The 18418-nt window shown below is 44.2% G+C and overlaps 1 protein-coding gene across 1 annotated transcript; it reads left to right on the plus strand.

Annotated features, from left to right (window-relative positions):
- The first annotated feature begins 1991 nt into the window (after positions 1-1991).
- LRRC38 (leucine rich repeat containing 38) lies at positions 1992-16387 on the plus strand. Its single transcript, XM_051786487.1, has 2 exons — positions 1992-2784; positions 14571-16387. The coding sequence occupies exons 1-2, from the start codon at positions 2157-2159 to the stop codon at positions 14822-14824; spliced, it is 882 nt and encodes a 293-aa protein (XP_051642447.1). The 5' UTR covers positions 1992-2156; the 3' UTR covers positions 14825-16387.
- The last annotated feature ends 2031 nt before the right edge of the window (positions 16388-18418 follow it).

Genomic DNA, 18418 nt, shown 5'->3' on the forward strand with positions numbered 1-18418 from the left:
AAGTTACATTACTAAAGACATCAAATCAGCTCTGCTTTACCATGTTAAAAACACTTTTATCTCTAACCTAAAGCCCAAGTTGAATTAGGGGCAGAAAAACAGTAGATTACAGCAAGATGTTTGCAAGATACAACCTTAAAAATTTTAAAAGCACCAGTTCTGCATAAGAAATACCAGTTGCAGTTGCTTGTTGATGCTGATTCATTGAATCCTGACCACAGGACTTATTTTGCATGTTTGGGTTTTTTCAATCAGAGGTAGCCTGTCAAACTTCCACTTCCTCTGTAATTTAAAGGTAAATATTTTAAATAATCATCTCAGGAATTTATTTGGGCTTTGCCCTGGTGATTTATAGAGGCAGCTATGCCCATTTCTCTCTGGGTGGTTTTTTAAAAGTAATTCAAGACATGAAAGACACCTGGAGCAGGATATGTCTTTATGGGAGGGATGTAGAGGCTGCTTCAAGGTTCTTTAGCCAAAAGACCTATGAATTAGAAACAAAATGTGTTGCAAAATATGGGAGAGGTGTTCAAAGGTATAAACCTTCCTGGCACGTTTGTTTCCTGACAGCAGAGCAGAGAAATGCTGAGGTTGGAAGGGACCCCTGGAATCAGCTCATCCAGTCCCCTGCTCAAGCAGAGTCAGAGCAAGTTTGCCCAGTGCTGTCCCACTTGGGTTTTGTGGGGATATTCAACCTCTCTGGACAACCTGACCACCCTCAGAGTAAGAGAAATGTTTCCTTGTGTTCAGATGGTTTTTAATCTGCGTCCATCTCTGCTTTTTCTGTCAGTGGTGCTATTGAGGACAGTCTGGCTCCCTCTTCATTCCCTCCCAGCAGGTCAGTGTTTCTCTGGGCATACTGAAGGAGAGGTGGCTGATGCTGCTTTTCATTATTTGAGACCAGGTACAGGTATCTTGGAGAATAGTCTGTCTTAAAAGGAAATTTTCATACCCTGTCCTGGATGAAAGATATTCTGAATTCATTTATGAAATCTGACCTTAAATTGTGATTACTGGCCTCTCTTTGCCCTAAGAATGAGCTTTCCAAAGGTGTTGGAGTTCATGCTCCATTCCTCAGGATGCCCACACCCAAATACCAGCTGTCCCCAGAAAAATCTTCCATAGGTGTAATCCCAGCACTCCAGTCCTGTTTGTCTGCTTACACACCAAGGAGGGAGGGATGGAGTTAAAAATTAAGTGTGCAGCTGGCTGAGGACTTGCCTTTCTGGGTGTGGGTTTGGGGGACTTCAGGAAAACACAGATGCCTTGCTGCCAAATCATCTCTGCTGTCCCATGGGAGACAGGCAGATTGACTGTCAAGTATTTCAGCCCCCTGAAAATGAAGAAAATCTGTTCAGTTTTAACTAGCTGAAGATTTGATCCACGATTTGCACTTTTATGGGTCATTAAAACAGGAAGGAAAAAGCCCCTCACTTTGGAGACCATATTCCTTGTTGCTGCAGTCTGTTATTCTTCTTGGTTAAAGGACACTGAGTCATATTTAGGTGAATTCTCTAACAGCTGAGAACATCCAGAAACAGCACAAAGCCAGTGTTCCTTGTCTTTGGGCTCCCCCCCTTGCTGCTCCTCTGCTCCCTGCTTTACAAATGAAAGGGAAAACAGTCCTTTGCAGGCTTGCAGGATACTGCCTGAGTTTTGTTTGGATTTCCATAGGTATTGGTCACCTTGGTGCAGGCTCCTGCTAAGAAGCACAGTAAGTGATCTCATCAGAGTTTTTAACCTGGAGGGCTTTTTGAGCAGAAGCTGTTGCTGTCAGAGTCACAGGATCAGGTGTGATTTCCAGTTTGCTGGAATATACAGCAAATGTGCAAACAGGCTCTGGGCTTTTTTTAGCTCACAAAAGCAAGGGAGTCCTTTGAAAGCTCCTCCGTGTGCCCAATCATCGCTCTCCTCACCCTGCACAGCATCACAACATTCTGACAGTGTAAATCCTCACATTTGCCTCCCTCCCTCCCTCCCTCTCTCCTCCAGCCACTCTCCCTCCCCCTCCCAGCCTGCTGCTATCGGATCTGTGATGATATGTGATCTCCTGGATACAATCACACACACACACAAGTACCAGGCACTCCTGCTCAGCTGAGCAAAATGTCTTTCTCCTAGAAGTGGTGCTCATCCCCGCGCTCAGAGCCTTGACGATGTTGCCATGCTTCCCTTCCTGCCTCCTGCCTTTTGCTGCCTTTGCCTGCCTGCTTTTCCTGCCCGGGGGTCATCTCTGCCCTGCTGCCTGTAGCTGTATGGACTACCACACCATAGACTGCCGGGATCAAGGACTCCCAAGTGTTCCTAATCCCTTTCCATTGGATGTACGGAAACTCCTTATAGCTGATAACAACATTCAGGCGATACCAGCTGATTTCTTTATATTTTATGGAGATCTAGTCTATTTGGACTTCAGGAATAACTCCCTCACCTCTTTAGAAGAGGGCACTTTTAGCAGCTCTACCAAACTGGTGTATTTAGACTTAAGCTACAACAATTTAACGCAGCTTTATGCTGGGACATTCAAATCAGCAGAGAAGCTGATAAAGCTGAGCCTGGGGAACAATAACCTGGTGGACGTGGATGAGGCTGCTTTTGAGAACCTGGAACAGCTCCAAGTGTTAGAACTGAATGACAATAACTTACAGAGCCTCAACGTGGCAGCCCTGGAAGCGCTGCCCTCCCTGCGGACTATTCGCCTGGAGGGCAACCCCTGGGTGTGCGACTGTGACTTTGCCAATCTTTTCAGCTGGATCCAGGACAATGCCTCCAAGCTCCAGAAAGGTAAAGCTGGGTGGCTTTTCAGTGCAGTCCGTGTGTCTGTGTGTGTGGGAGGGCAGAGGGTTCCCGTGCAGACTGGCTGGGTGCTGCCTGCAGTGCCCCAGGCTGCAGTTTGCTCGGGCTCTAATTGCTTGCTTTCAGCAAACCAGCCCGTTAAATTGATGGGGGCTTCTTTTTTAGCAGCGGGTCCTCCTCCCAGTTAAGAAATAAAATTTTAAAAAATTAAGCCCTAATAATTTTGATTTATGGGCTAAACTTACACAGGCAGTGAAAGAGCCTTTTCAAATCCATTCAGCCCAGAGCTGGTTCTCTTCCAGACTTCATTTTCTCTCTGGTAAATATATTTTCTACAATAAGCCCTTTGAGCAGCTACATATCCTGTGCCAGCTCCTTAGGAAAACTGATATTTCTCTCTCATTTTACTGATCAGCTATAAAGCTGCTACAAAAGAGTTAAATCCCCATTTTATGCATCCGTGATTGACAGCCCTTTCCTGGAAGTATTTTCACAGAATTCCAGAATCACAGAATGTGCTGAGTTGGAAGGGACTCACAAGGATCATCGAGTCCAACTCCTGGCCCTGCACAGGATCATCTTTGTTGTGATACTCTGTGTTTGAAACTCTTCAGTAGCTTGATTTTGGCTCTTTTCATCACAATAGCACTGCTTCCAATATCAGAAGTAAATTGAAATGGCTCTGGAATCCCCCCAAATGCAGGATATATAACTGGTATTTGAGCCAGGAATTTTTAGAAAAGCGTAGAGGGAAAATAAAAGTATTAAGACTGGCATGTCTGGGGAATCCAGAGTCGTGCTCCACATGTCCCACCAGACCCCAAAGCCTCTCTTAATCCAGCTTTAGCAGGAGATCATCTCACAGTTCATGTCTCCCAACAAGCACCAGGGCATAAACTCCTGCCACTGAGCGGTGCCCGAGGGCAGCTCCCCCTGGGAGCAGGGAAACCTCGGGAGGGCTGCACAGGGGACACCTTCCACCAGCCCAGGCTGCTCCAAGCCCCATCCAACTTGGCCTTGGACACTCCCAGGGATGGGGCAGCCACAGCTTCTCTGGGCAACCTGTGCCAGGCCCCCCCCCACTCTCCCAGGGAAGGATTTTTTCCCAATATCCCACCTAAACCTCCTCTCTGCCAGTTTGACACCGTCCCCCTGTGTCCTGTCACCACCTGCTCAGAGCCTGTAGTCAGTTATTCAGGTTCTTCCCGTGCTCATGACCTTGGGTAGCATTTTTTAAATATACTCATCCAGGTTGCCCTAGATATTCTCAGCTGTAAAGCAGCTGCTTTAAGGAAGGAGTCATTTGAGGAAAAAGTGGGTTTTCCTCTCTGTCTCAGTGTAACTTCAATCTTGATTCTTTCTACACCAAACCTGGGCCTCTTTTCCCACCTTCCCTGATGCTTTAGCTAAAGTTTGTTTAACTTGACCCAAATATTTGCCTGTCTCTAATGCTCAGTTCAAACATCAGTTCTCTTTCCCCATGCTTTTGATGAACTTTTAAGTTGTTCCCCTTGATCCAGACTGAGTCTGTTCATTCTGAGTCTGTCCCACCTCTTTCTCTGCTGCCCTGTCAGTGTTCTAAAGTGTATCTGAACTTATATCTGGAAATCTCAAGTGACTGAGCTTTCCCATAGCATTGCCAGTGTCCCCAAGGTCTTCCAAGCTCAGAGATGCTTTCCCACAGTGTTTTCTCTCATCCAGAGTTGTGTTTTGGCCAAATAGCTAAAACATCACTAGTTTGTCCAGATCTGCCAAACTTTAAGTAAGATGTGATTTGGGAAGACAAGGAGGGAAGCAGCAAATATTCAAATGGTTGGTTTGATCAGAGCTGTCCCCCAGGGATTTGCAGTTGTTCCCTGGAGTGAGTCCCCCCTCTCTTTGCACCCAGCCATGTCAGGGGAGATGTGCAGGGATGCAGAAAAGCGTGTGCAGTCAGCGTTTTCAGGGCTTCTTGTGAGCTGCTGCCACAAAAACACTGACTGCCTCCTCTGATAAACTACCAAAACATTCTTCACAAAGGTGAGGGCAAAACTAAACCCAAAAAGGAAAGACTGTCTCAGTGACATTTGAAAATATGTGGCCACAGTTGAGTGCCTTGCAAAACAACTTTTGGAAAGTCAGAGTTAAATTATTAGAATTATGATTTGATTGCATTTTACATCCAGTTTCCAGTTTTTAATGATGTCACAACACGATACCCATTAGGAACTGATTAAATTAGTGTTACTTGTCTGGTTATACTGATCCAAAGCCATCCTGGCCTTTGCTGGGAGGAGTGGAAAGAGCAACTCACTGAAGATTCAGCATTCAGACCCTCTGGCTCCTCCTGATAGTGCTGTGAGGCTGGAGACAGAAGGATTATTGCAGCAAACACACAAAGTAGGGCAGCAGGCTTTAGGTCTGGAAATACAGAATAAGGAAAAGATAGGGATGCATTTTCAGGGCCCAAGAAAAAGAGCTTGGCTGCAAACAAACTTCTGCTTTGGAACTCTGCAGCAGCTCGTGGGTTTGCATTGCATGGGCTGAACACAGGGCTGGGAGAAGTCACTCAGTAACTATAAACTGCTCACTAAGCCACTGCTCCACCTTTCCCTTCAGCACTGCAGGGGATGGTCAGCCCCAGCTGCCCTGGGTTTGTGCAAAACACCCTGTTGATAAAAAAACAAGAGTTCTGTCCCTGTGAACTGAAATCTCTGTAACTGCTCCTGAAGCTCTCCCTGTGTCATTAAGGTCCCTGTGTCATTAAGGTCCCTGTGTAATTAAGGTCCCAGGAGGACTCAGGTGGTCTGAGCAAAAGCCAAACTGCAGCTCATTAGTTTGGCAGGAGCCAGGTCCATTTTCTTCCTGGCACGTTACCAGAAAGAGCTTGTAAAGTTCTAACTCGTGCTGACCTGTGTGCCCAGCTGGCTGGGAGGGCTGGGAAGGCTGGGAAGGCTGGAAAGGCTCTGCCCAGCTGCTCATCTCACTCATCACTTCACACAAACAGCTGGGATTTACAGATCCCAGCATTTATTCATCTAACCTGATTTTTAAATAAAGGCTTAACTGGCATTAGGTGAAGGCTCCACCCTCCCATGGCAGATTTATGAAAGGAACTGCACTAAAAGTTTTGTTATTAAACTTAGCACTTTAAAACAGAAAAACATATTCTTTTACCTGCAAAGAGATATTCAACCAGCATTTTCATCGAGCTCCAAAATCAAACTGCAATTTTCCCCTCTGATCTGATTGGTAATTGATTAAAAGCAAATTAGTGAGCATAGTGCAAAGTAGACAAAGGAACTGTGAAGATCAGTGGGATGGTGATAAGTGGAGAAAATAGAATAGTTCTTTTTCCTAGAGAAGGCAAAAGTGCTCCTTATGGGTCCCAATGTTTAAGTATAACATTTATAAAGATTTTCTGTAGAAGGAAGTTTGGCTATATACATATTTGTTATACCTGAATGGCACATGGTGGCCAATTAGTCACAGTAAAGGCTTCCCATCCAGAGGAGCAGGGATATTAAGAGTACTGGATTATTTCTTTTGGAAATAGAAGAGTTGCTGTAAGATCTCTGTCCCTCCAAAAACAGGTGTGAAAACTTTCATGGAAGGTTTTACTCCGTGGGAGCCTGAAAAAAACTCACAGAACAAAAAACATCATGACCAAAAAATGCCTAAATTGGTCTATGAAAATACACTCAGCCATTTATCATGTTTGGCTGAGCTTTCTCCTGCTTTCAGAGCTTGCTGTGTATCACATTTATCTTGGCTTATCTTTTGCTTCATCTCTTAACCTACTTCTTTTAGTTTATACTGCTTGAAACTCAGGGCTCACCCAGCAAAAGGTGTGAGTGACCCACAGAATTGAGGGGTTTGAACCTTCCCTTTCAGTGGTTCAATGAAAAGGGCTTTGATGGAATGAAAAACACTGTTTAAAATTAGTGCAAAAGGCATTTGTTGAACCCCTCTGAGGATCCCACCTCGGTGGAGGGACTGGACTCAGATAAAATGCCTGTAACAGAGAAATAAGAGTCGTCAGCAATGGCCACATCAAGGGCTTTGCAGAGGTCCCTGTTGCTGATTTTTACTGAACATGCTTTGGGCAGCAGGGCCTGTGACCTTGTTTGCTAATGACTAATGCATTTTTAACATTACTTTTAATTAGAGCTTAAGTATTCCTTGGAGTGTGACTGCAGTGTCTCCTTTCTGTCATATTGCCCTTGTTTTGCTTCTTATTTTTTTCCTCCTCTCAGTATCTTTGGGAAGCTGTGGAAAGTTTCTGAGATTACTTAAATTATTTAATTAGTTATTTAAGTTCCCCACTACCTACTGCAAGAATTACAAATTTTGCTGCCCTCTATGAAAACAGCATTGGAAAGACTTTTAGGAACTTGATATGAAGGTTTAGACTGAGCTTTTTTAAACACTGGTATTTCCAGGAAGACTCAAAAAACTCATTCAGAACTGGCCAGAGCCAGAATTCCAAATGGAATTATGCTGTGATAAATGAAACAGATGTTCTGAATGCTTGAAACTGAAGTAGCACAAGTTTAGGTGAGGACTGGTGCTCATTTTGGTCAAATGTTGCTCTGCTCAGCAAAATTGTGGGCACAAGGCTACACATTTTTAAATTTCAAAAGTTAAATTTAAATTTTTAAATTAAAATTTAAAACTTAAATTTTTAAATTTTAAAACTCTAAGAGGGTTTTAGTGCCAGTGCTGACACAGAAGCTGTTTAGCTACTTTCAAGGCTTCTGTAGCTTTCAAGATCCCCTCCATAGGGATGGACAGGTAAATTCTGGAAAAGTGGCATATTTCCAGGTAAAGGCTGTCTGTGCAAAAGAACAGGAGAGAAGGATGGCAGTGAGAGGATAGGTAGGGAAAAAGCAAGAGCAGGTGACAATGGGACTGTGAGCAGATTCTGGAATAAGAAACTCAGACGAAATTCAGTCCTAAAAGAGAGATTCAGAAGTGAATCATAAAATAGGATCACAACTGAGGTTGGAAAACACCTCCAAAATCATCGGTGCCCCCTGTGCCCGATGCCCACCTTGTCCCCCAGCCCAGAGCACTGAGTGCCACAGCCAGGCCTTCCCTGGACACCTCCAGGGCTGGGCACTCCAAACCTGCCTGGGCAGCCCCTGCCAGGGCCTGACCACCCTTTCCAGGAGGAAATTCCTCCTGATGTCCAACCTGAGCCTCCCCTGGCACAGCTGGAGGCTGGTTCCCCTTGTCCTGTCCCTTGTTCCCTGAGAGCCCAACCCACCCTTGGCTCCCTACTCCTGTCAGGGGGTTGCAGAGCCAGAAGGTCCCCCCTGAGCCTCCTTTTCTCCAGGCTGAGCCCCCCCAGCTCCCTCAGCTGCTCCTCATAGGATTGACTCTCTAGACCTTTCCAGACCCAGAAGAATGGGATGATTTTTGTGAGGCTGTTTGGAAAGACCAGGCCATGAGGTGTCCGTCTCTTCCTTCTTAAACTCCTTCTATCATCTCATTCCAATCTAAAATCTATTACTAAACTTATTCTATAAACTAAATAATGTCTTACTTCACTAGTCCAGGCCATTATAGTAGCCCTGGGCTCACTGAAAATGTTAAACATTGTCTTCAAAACAAAGCACCATAATCACAGGAGAGGACAGGTTTTGTTTAACCTTCTAACAACCAGTGAAACAAGGGAGGATTTTACAATCCTCTTGACTTTTCAGTCTTCATTAGTCCTTATTTATTCATCTGCTATGGAGAGAAGGCTGCCTTAACTTCATGTACTAATATAGAACCTGAGCAAGCTTCAGCTAGAAAGGACAGGCTGTTCTGTCCATTCCAGCCATCACTTCTCCCCCAGTATCATGCACATGGTAGCACATCCCCAGAACAGAACAGAGCAGAATATCTGTGCTTTTGGAAGGAAATTAAAAGCCTTAAGACATTTCACACATTCAGCAGCTTTTATTCTGGTCAAGCAGAAACTCCTAACAGAAATTATATTCCTTAACAAGCACATCAAATCTGTTTCTATATATACACATATATAAATATATTATTTGATCTCCCAGTCTTTTTCAGTAAAACGATCTGACTGCCACTGGCTTTTCACTTTGTTTCCCCCACCCTAAGGTTGTCTGGAGCACTTCCATCTTTCACAGATTTGAGGATGTGAGGACAGCACTTGCAGATGTGAACACCTCATGTTGAACTTTATATTTAGGCTTTGAGACAAACTGCTAAGTACCCTCTGATGTTGTCCTGGGAGTCTCTAGGGCACTTGGCCATGAAAGTTTTATTTAGGGACCTAAATCTAGGCTTCAAGTTTTTTTTAAGCCTTACTGTTCTGATTGCTTGGGGCTATTTCCAATGGAATTTCATCTCTCTGCAGAGGCACTGCCTCTCTCACTGCTTATTAATACATCTAATCCATTAGTGACAGTGTGTAAGAAGACGAAAGCAACTATAGCTGGGAGCAAAATACCACACAAGAAACAAAATGCCACATCAAAACATTTCAGATCTGTGTCAGCTGCATTCAGCAACACGAGGGAACAGCTGAATTCCACCCAAGGGGGCAAATACCAATTTTACTTAAAAAACAAACAAAAAAGCCTATTCTAGTGCTCTTATATTTACTGTTTACATAGTAATGAACACGTGTGCATGAAGCTCACTTAAACATTTATGGCTGCAGATGTTTTTCTGGCCGTATTTCCTGCACATCCCAGTGTTTGTCATTATCTTACCCAGCTGCCCATTGGTGAGTGGTAGGAAACTCTCCTCATACCTGTTTTTTGTGAACTTTACAAAGACCCAACAGAACTGAGGCTTCTTTTATTTTTATTTTTTATTTATTTTTTTATTTTTATTTTAATTCAGCATCCAAAATTATAGCTGGGAAATAACAGACACACCAGGACACTGAAGTGCTAATGAGTTCCAAAAGTTCTGCAGTAAAAGCTGTAGGGATTAGAAATGAGCAGAGATGGAAAGACACGAGGAGTCCTTCAAAACAGATCCAGAGCAAGTGATACCTCTTGGTGCTTGTCTGTAGCTGGAGGAATATAACCCAAAATTCACTGTACAATAGTGCATCAGTCAACACATGCAGGGAAAACCCGGGGCAGAGCCAGGAGAAGGCAATGGCAGTGCCCTGGATGGTTTGAAAACTCCTAATCACACAGTCCCTGTGAGAAACAGAGCCCCAGCAGAAGGAATGCCAGTGGAATGTGGGTTTTCCTGGGCTTTTTTGAGCTGGGAAGTGGCAGCTCTGGAGCACTGCAGCACTGTCAGCCTGGTTTCATTTACAAGGGAATTATTAATTGCTTGCACACAGACTGGTTTGGGGCTGCATCTGTTTTCTAGGGGAAGGATTTCAGCTGAGTGAACCTGTGCCTGGTCCAGAAACAAAAGCACAGTGTTCCTTGGGATCCAGCAGCAGCCTAATTGCATGGGATCCATTGTGGAGTTTAAGTGCCTGACTCAGTGGAGTTGCACTGCTCTAACATGAGGTGTCTCAAAGTCATGTTGTTCTAAAACCTGTGAAGGAATTTCATTGAAATAAACTCCACCTGGGACCCTCCTGCATCACTTCTTTATAAAAAGACACATGTATTTTTTTTTTTCTTTTTAAAAACAAGCCTCTCTTTTTAATATTATGGTTCTGGAATTCCAGCCTTTTCACACTTCCCATGTTACTGAGCCAAACTACTCCTCAGGGTACAGACCTGCATTTTCATCCTTATTTTTTCAGTGTTAAGACAAGCCTGTCTAGAATCCAGCACCTGTCCCTTGACTGGGGCTTCAAAGCAATCAGTGCATTTACAGCTTGCCAGTGAAATGCATCTGCTCCTTCAGATGACAGAGCAGAAGGATACAGAGTGTGTGACATTGTCCTTGGGACAGCTGGAGTTATTACAGATAATGGGATGGCCCTGACCAAAATAACACGAGCTGGGTATTTATAGCACCCTCACACTTGTTATTTCATTTACAGTTTTGTTTGGTATGGAGAAGCAACTCCTTGAATATGTTGTGGGAGCAATGAGGTAGATATATATAAATGTCATCAAAGGCTTTCTTGCTGCAGCCAAGCACTAAATATCAAGAGATGCCCTTTACAAGAAGCCTGGCTGGTTTTTTAAAAGAATAAATAGGTTCTGCAGAATAAATAGATTAAAACAAACAAACAAACAAAAAATACAAAAAACCACCCCCCAAACAAGATATAAAAATTAATTCCATTCTAGTTACAGCGTGGGAAAGCAGAGCACCAAGGTTAAATGGCATCTCCTGTCCTCCAGAAGTGTTGTGTGAGGGGACAGGTGACTTTTATGTGCAACAGAATCACACAGAGGAAAAAACCTACACTCTCTAATTAATACTGATCACTGTTCATGCAGAGGGTGTATGATGATGACCTGGAATTACTTCCTGCCCAAGGAAAGAAAAAAACTGGCTCTATTGCTGGGCACCAATGCAGTAGGACAGGTGGGGAACAGCCCATCAGTTCTCCACACTCTCTGGATTCTTATGCAGAAGGAAAACCTACTTGCAAATAATGTAGAGCAAGTACCACATTGCTGTGAAGGAGGCAGATGAAATGGTTTTGTTTGTCTGTCACCTTTAGCAGACCTGTGTGACCTGGAGGTTGTGAAGTTTTCAGGTCAGCAGCTGGAAGCTGAGGTGCAGCAACCACTGCCTTAACCCTGGGAGGAGGAATTCCTTGTTCCACCAGCCACAGAGCTGCCAGTCTTCCTGCTGCTCCAAACCAACAGGCTGTTCCAAATTCCCCTGGGAGTCCAAAGCACAGCTTCTGTTACTGTGCTGGGTCTGTCAAGAGTGTCAAAGGCTCTCACTGGCCCCTGTACTTCACCTCTTGGCATCTGTTGCTCCCAATGCCAAAGAATTCTGTAAAAACCTGAGCCTGTCGTGGTGTCACACAACAAAACAAGTAGTAAATTCCCATCTCACCTATTTGGTTTGAGAACATGACCTAGCTTCCAGTCCCCATGGCTACACTGAGACTACCCTCTTTATTTCTCATTACTGTATAATCAGTCCCCAAATCCTCGCAGTGAACTGATTCTCACAGCAAGAAATACCCTCTGAGTGCCCTGGCGTGCTGCAGGTTCCTTTCTGTTTGCATTCTCTGTGTAGTGAGGGAAGGTGAAAGCATCAGGGAAGGAGGACCAGAGCTCACAGTCCACAGGCTCAGCTTTGATCCGTGGCAGAACTGCTGCTGGGAGTGGCTGAGTGGGCTCATTTCCCTCTCTGGGATCCTGGGGAAACACCACCAGAGTAAGTAGTTTCTTAGATGCAAGAGCTGCACTGTGCAGAACTGCTCGGAACAACAGTTTTCTTTTGGGGTCTTTTTTGCTCTGTCTCTTTCTTTTTAATATATTTGATATATTTTTTCTATTTCCCTCCCTATGGAAGCTTAGACCTGAGACTCCATCTCACCACTATGGCACAGAGGTGTCTCAAATGCTGGCAGGTGAGGACAGCAGAGAATTTCTTTTGCAGCGGGTCAGAAACAGAAAAAATAGAGTTGTTTGTGGTCCCCTGTGCACTGTTCCTTTCGACCTGCAGTGACCACAGCTCAGCTGCTCTCAGGGGGTCTCAGCACCTGTTCTAGTGGTTTCTTTTACAGGAACACTGTTAAATAGAAACTTTTCTTTTCTTGTGCTTGCTACAAGTCAAATGGGATCTGTTTAGGTGCCATATTCACTTGGTGCAGGCTTTCACTGCAGTGATCTCTCCTATTAGCAAGGAACTTCAAGTGAATTTGCAGCATGTTACATTCATTTTCTTGCTCTTTCTACATAGAAGCAGCAAGTGCTTTGATGACTGTCAGCTTTATATTTATTTATTGAAAAATGTTTGCTTTTTAAAACCTGGTTAAAAAGACACAGGTCTTGGAATTCCAGCCTATGGCTTTTCTCTCCTCCCTCATTTTTCATGGTTTTGAATAGGGAATGATATCCATTTATCCCCACTTTGTGCTGTTAATCCCATTCACCCCTAGAGCTGCTACTCCCAAGTCTTACTGAAAAGAAAATATGATTTGGTGGACAACTGTCAGTTCTTTCCTAGGAAGGTTTGTAGAAGGAGCTCTGTCCCAGGCTGGAGAGTGCAGGTATGAACTTCCTCAGCCAGCAGTGCAGTCACTGCTCACTCAGTGCTCCAGGGGATCAGCTTGTGTACAAGACATGATAAATATGAACCTTGCAGGCTCACATTTCCACAGCTCTCAGAGGATGTTGTACCTCCTTTACCTTCCAGGTCAGTGCCAGCGACAGGAGGTTTCAGAGATCTCTAAAGCAAGTTTCCTCACCATCTGTTGTGCATGGCCAGTGCACTCCAGGCTCAGAGAAAAATCACTGTGGGTTTGGGCAGCTTTGCCTGGAGGAAACCAGTCAGCCTTGGGCACTCTGACTGCTGTCCTGTCCTGCTGGCACCTCCTCTCAATACCTTGTCAATGGGAGATGCACGAGAGAGGGAAGGCAACAGAACTTTAGGCAAATGTAAAAGATGCAGGAGGGCTTTTAGAGGTCAAAATTTAATACAATCACCATTACAAGGTCAGTGTGGTAACTGGTTCCATAGTAGAAGTAGCTAAAACTCCTTTTCAAATCAACACAACAGCTGGGCTGGGTTGGATCCAGACAAACAGCCAGGTTGGCACCACTAACCCCAGGAGCCCAGGTTTAATAAATAGTAAGACATCACATGCCATAGTTATCCAGCCACAGGAAAAAATGGGATTCACAGATGCAGAGGAAATCTTATCACCATTCCCTATTTAAAGTGCCAGAATGGTTCCATGGCAGAGCTGTGTGATGGAAAGGCCCTGTCCTGTGTGTGCACACAGAGCCAAAACCAGGGAGAACATCCTGGGATCACCAGCAAAGAGTGGAAGTTACCAAATAACCCAGCAGCAGTTCTTGTGTCATTAACACACAGTTCTTCTATTTTTATATTTCCCCTTTACATTCATATCCTTGATAGTAAGACAAAAGCTGTCCTGCCAACAGCCCCACAGACTGAACTCCCTTCAAGATTTGTTCCATTCTAGCCCTGCTAATGCCCTCTCCTGATGCTCCCCCATTTTGGATGAAGAGGGAGCTGGGCATAGGCAGTGAACTGTGTGCTTTCACTGTCCGGGATCAACCTGCATTCTCACAAGTTCTTAAATCTGGGGGTTTTTGCCTTCACTACAAAGAGCCCAGCCTTAGGCATTCTCCAGTAATGCAGGGAGGAACAATATCTGCCAGTCTGCCTGGCCTCAGGACAGCCAGGGAGAAAAGGTGGAAGCAGGTCACAGACAAACAAGCATCCATTAAACCCAAACTGTTGTTTTGACCAGAAAAACAACTGTAGTTTTGGAACTACATGGGAAAAAGTAATGTTTAGAAGGCACCAAGGGAACTTCAGTATCCCTGCTAACCCTGTTTTGGAGTCAGAGTTTGTGTTCAGATGGAGCAGCTGGGAATTACTTCCAGGCCTCCAGGTTTAGATGCATCCAGGGTTCAACACTAACTTTTTTAAACCCTCAAATCATGGTCCTTGATCACACCTGACCTCCTGGAGGTGAAATAACTTCATTTCCAGGAGCTGCTCAAGGGGGTTACGTAACAGCTTTGGGACAGTGACAGGTTTTGTTCCAACTTTTCCTAAATATTGAACAAATTCACAAACCAGAATTAACCCTAAAGCTTTCCCTCAGCCGTTCAGCCTCTGCCCTGGAGCAGCAGAAGGATTCCTGGATATTCCACTGATTTGTTTCCCTCTCCTCTTCTTCGCAGGTCTCCACGAAATCCAGTGCTCCCTGCCCGTGGAGAACAGGAGGATCTTCCTGAACGAGTTATCTGAGGTCAGCTTCAGTGAATGCAAGTTCAGTTTGTCTCTGACAGACCTTTTCATCATCATCTTCTCCGGGGTCGCCGTCTCCATCGCCGCCATCCTGTCCAGCTTCTTCCTGGCCACCCTGGTGCACTGCTTCCAGAGGTGTGCTCCCAGCAAGGATGATGATGATGATGAAGACAACAGTGAGGACTGAACTTAGTCTATATCTTTAAATTTGCTTGGTCTATAAGCTGTTAGATCATCAGCCAAAGTCTAGGAAGAAAAGGAGCAGAGTAAAAGCTTTACATGAGCTCACAGGGTGGGAGGATCCCTCTAATCAGTGATGGTCACAGGCAGCAGTGGCAGAGTTGGGACTCTCAGCTTTGCTTGCACTGATGCAATCAGCCCTGGTTCATTTTGATCCTTAATCAAACACTGCATTTAAATTTGAGGATTGGAAGAAAAAGGGAGGAAAAGCAAAAAAAACCCCAACAACTTCCGGTGTTGAAGACTGGAAATAAAAAAGGGGGGGGGAAAGGCCAAAAAAGTGTTTCAGTGTTTTAAAAGACAAGTTCCCAGTTTCCAGATTGTCCTGATGAGATGCAGATTCTTATAAGTACTTAAATCTTGTTCTAAATGCACTTTGAAAAGGACTGGAAGGGTGGAAGCGTTTCAGCTGGAAAATATGGAAGTAATTTCAAACAGCCCCTTCCTAGATCTAATAGTGGGAGATTCTATTAAACTCACACGGCTTTCCAAGTGACAAAATGCAATTAAGATGATTCCTAGAATTGCAGAAAGCATGAGAGGAAGGTTGGCATTTTCTCCCTACAAAGGTTCTCCCCAGACATCCATCCCCCATTTAATGACAGCAGTTGCAGGCACCATTCAGCCAAAAAAAATTTTTTCTATAAGTGAATATGATTCTGGGTCTGAGTCATCCACTGCAGATGCCTGGCACTTCTTTGGTCATGGCACAAATACTAAATATAACATCCTTTTGCATTTTTAGATGCAATGAAGTAAAGGATTTCCCTCCCTGTAGTGCTCAGCACCAGTAACTGTTGCAGTATCCAGTCCATTTAGTTATTTTAAAACACTAAGGGCTATATTCTGCTCCTGATTATACCAGAATAACCCAACTGAAATGAACACCAGGATCCAAATTGACAACTGTATAAACAAGAGTGAAATCTGGCCCAAGATATTTCTGACTGTACTATAGATTTGTCAAAACTTGAGCTCTTCTATATGATGGTAGATATTTTTGTTAAAATTAAAAAAAGACATTTATTACAAGAGATTTTTGGAATAGTGCTGGACAGCTTTTTAGGATAAGTATATTTTTAAAATATTTGTAACGGAAATATTTTTTTAAAGCTCTGTGTATTTAAATTATTCTCTAGAGTAGCTGTGAGGGCTTGAAGTAATGACCAACATAGTAATAAGCAGCTAAGGACTGTATGCTATTATAAAATAATTAGAGCTGATAAAAAGTAGCATTTGTTTCACTACTGTAAATGCTATTATTTCTTAAAAGAAAACACTCTTTGATTAAAACCCTGCCTTGCTCAGTAGGAGGGAATCCCCCTGTGTGGTCAGGGCTGAGGAGGGACACCAGGACTCAGCACTCCTGGGTGTTGTCCCATCCCACAGGGATCAGCTGGAGGACCTTCAGCAAATCACTCTCTGCCCGTGCCTCAGTGTCACCACCCAGAACCCCAAGATCACCATTTCTCTCTTGCAAGTGCTTGTGCCAGGGGGGCACTGCCTTGGGGCTGCTCAGAGCAGTTCCCTGGGTGGGGCTCTGATCCCATGGCACTCTGACTTCACTGGCACCTCTGGAGCTGCTCCTTTGGCTGACAGAGTTTGCCCCAGGGTTGGCACCACGCTGAGGTCACACCAGGCTGAGGGTGTTTCTCTCTCTTAGCTCTCCAGCTTATTCAATGCACTTACTGCTTCCAGTGTTAGGATTGTTATTCCTGAGAACACACAGACACAGAATGAAGTGGGACAGTGAGAGGATATTCTGGATCAATACTGTCTTGTTCTATTCTGATTCCTTCAAGAGAAAAAAACGAAATGACATGATTTTCACTGTGTAGTGCCATGATTATAAAGAACACAAATATATTTATAATTTCAACGTGGGCTTTCATGTTTATTTGTGTGTGGGTATGAAAAAAGGGAGACAAGCCGTGCCTGATTCATCTTTTATAAGTGGGGTTGTGTGGTGTGGTTGGAAAGACACAACATGTTGCCCTGTGCAGCTCCTGGAGCAAACTCCCTTTGCCTCCAACATGGATATGTTATCAACAGTTTTATATTTAGAGCTGTGCAAATTGTTCAGTCGTGGAATAAGAAACTGGGTCACACTTATTAGGGACTCAAAACTTGCAGGAGGTTCACAAAATGGTTTGTCCTACCAAACTTCCCAGTGAGACATCAGTGAATGTTTCAGCAAACACCTGCCCTGCCTGTGGTTTATGGGTTTGTGTCCTTATCCTGTAAGGCTGAGGAACTTTGCAGAGGTCACATATCAAACTCAACCACTTTTACTGGATTCTGCTCTTACTTGCAGGTCCATCCTACTGTGGGGCCTCAAAATGAAGATGTAGATGCTTTTATAGTTTGTAGCTTTTTGCTCAACCCAACCCAAAGCCCTGAAAGCCCTGATTATATTTGGAACTTAGCACCCCTCAGAACAGCAAGGAGCAGACCAAGCTGACACCCACATATCACAGCACAAGCTGAAGAGCAAGGCTTAGGAAAGCTTTATTTGGGAAGCTGCTATTCTGGATACTCCATCACACCAAAATGATTTTGCAATGTAGGGTTTTTTCTGGATAAGAAACTTCAGCGATATTTTCCTCTATAATAATTATATTTCAGAAGTATTGAACTCCTTGAGTTAGTACTATTGATTCTTTGTAAGCACCAGCAGTTACCTACTATTAGTATTGATTTAGTTCTAATTGCTTGTAAATGAGACAGAACTTGGATTCAGTTCTTAATGGGATTTTTCTAACTTGATGGAAACTTCAGAGCAAAACATTCTCCTGTTGAAATATTACCAGAACCAGTGATCACCATAAAACTCCCTTGCAAAAGTTTGAAAGCAAACTTCACCATGACTAGAAAGTGGCCTGAAGGCTGCATTATTCCTCTAGTTTTACCTCCACAAAGGCAGTGACACGGAGGTAATTCCATCTCCCACTGGACATGGGAAGTGTCCCTGTGTGAGGATGCTGCCCTGGGTGGGATGTGGTGAGGCTGCACTCCCTGCTCAGGCTGTGATGACCCACATGTGGCAGTTTGAGCCACATTAGAAATCTAAAATCCAATTTCCAGGCTTCCCCCGCCCCTTCCCACAATTATCCTAACACCGGAGAGAAACTTTCAGACTAGAGGCTTCTGTAGGGGAAGGGGGAAGTATATACATTTATTTACACAAATAAATACTATACAAACTAAAGGCAACTATATATATATTACATTTCTATCAGTCAGTCCTTTCAAGCCCCTCCTTTTAACTCCTTTAGTCCAGGAGCAGCTTTTCAAGGCTGATATGTAACACAGTCTTGTGCCGTGGGAGTGTTCTGGGCTCCTGAACGCTCCCCCCTCACCAAGTTCCAGTGGTTTGTTGCAGTTTCTCTCCTCACGAAGTCCAAGAAGACAGCTTTGAGTCCTTGCTCTTCTGCTGCTGGTGATTTCTCCCTCTCATACCTCGGTTCGTGGGCTGCTGCAGTGTAGTTCAGCTTATCAAGTGTCCACGTCCTGGAATGTTGATTTATCCTCGGGTTTTCAG

This window comes from Manacus candei, unplaced genomic scaffold (genome assembly GCF_025592945.1).
Source record: "Manacus candei isolate 608988 ecotype Guabito, Panama unplaced genomic scaffold, ASM2559294v1 h1tg000022l, whole genome shotgun sequence".
NCBI lineage: Eukaryota > Metazoa > Chordata > Aves > Passeriformes > Pipridae > Manacus > Manacus candei.

Coding starts and splice junctions, on each gene's coding strand:
- LRRC38 (XM_051786487.1), top strand. CDS start 2,157: ATGTTGCCATGCTTCCCTTCCTGCCTCCTGCCTTTTGCTGCCTTTGCC. Junction 2,785..14,570: donor TGCCTCCAAGCTCCAGAAAG/GTAAAGCTGGGT, acceptor TCTTCTTCGCAG/GTCTCCACGAAATCCAGTGC.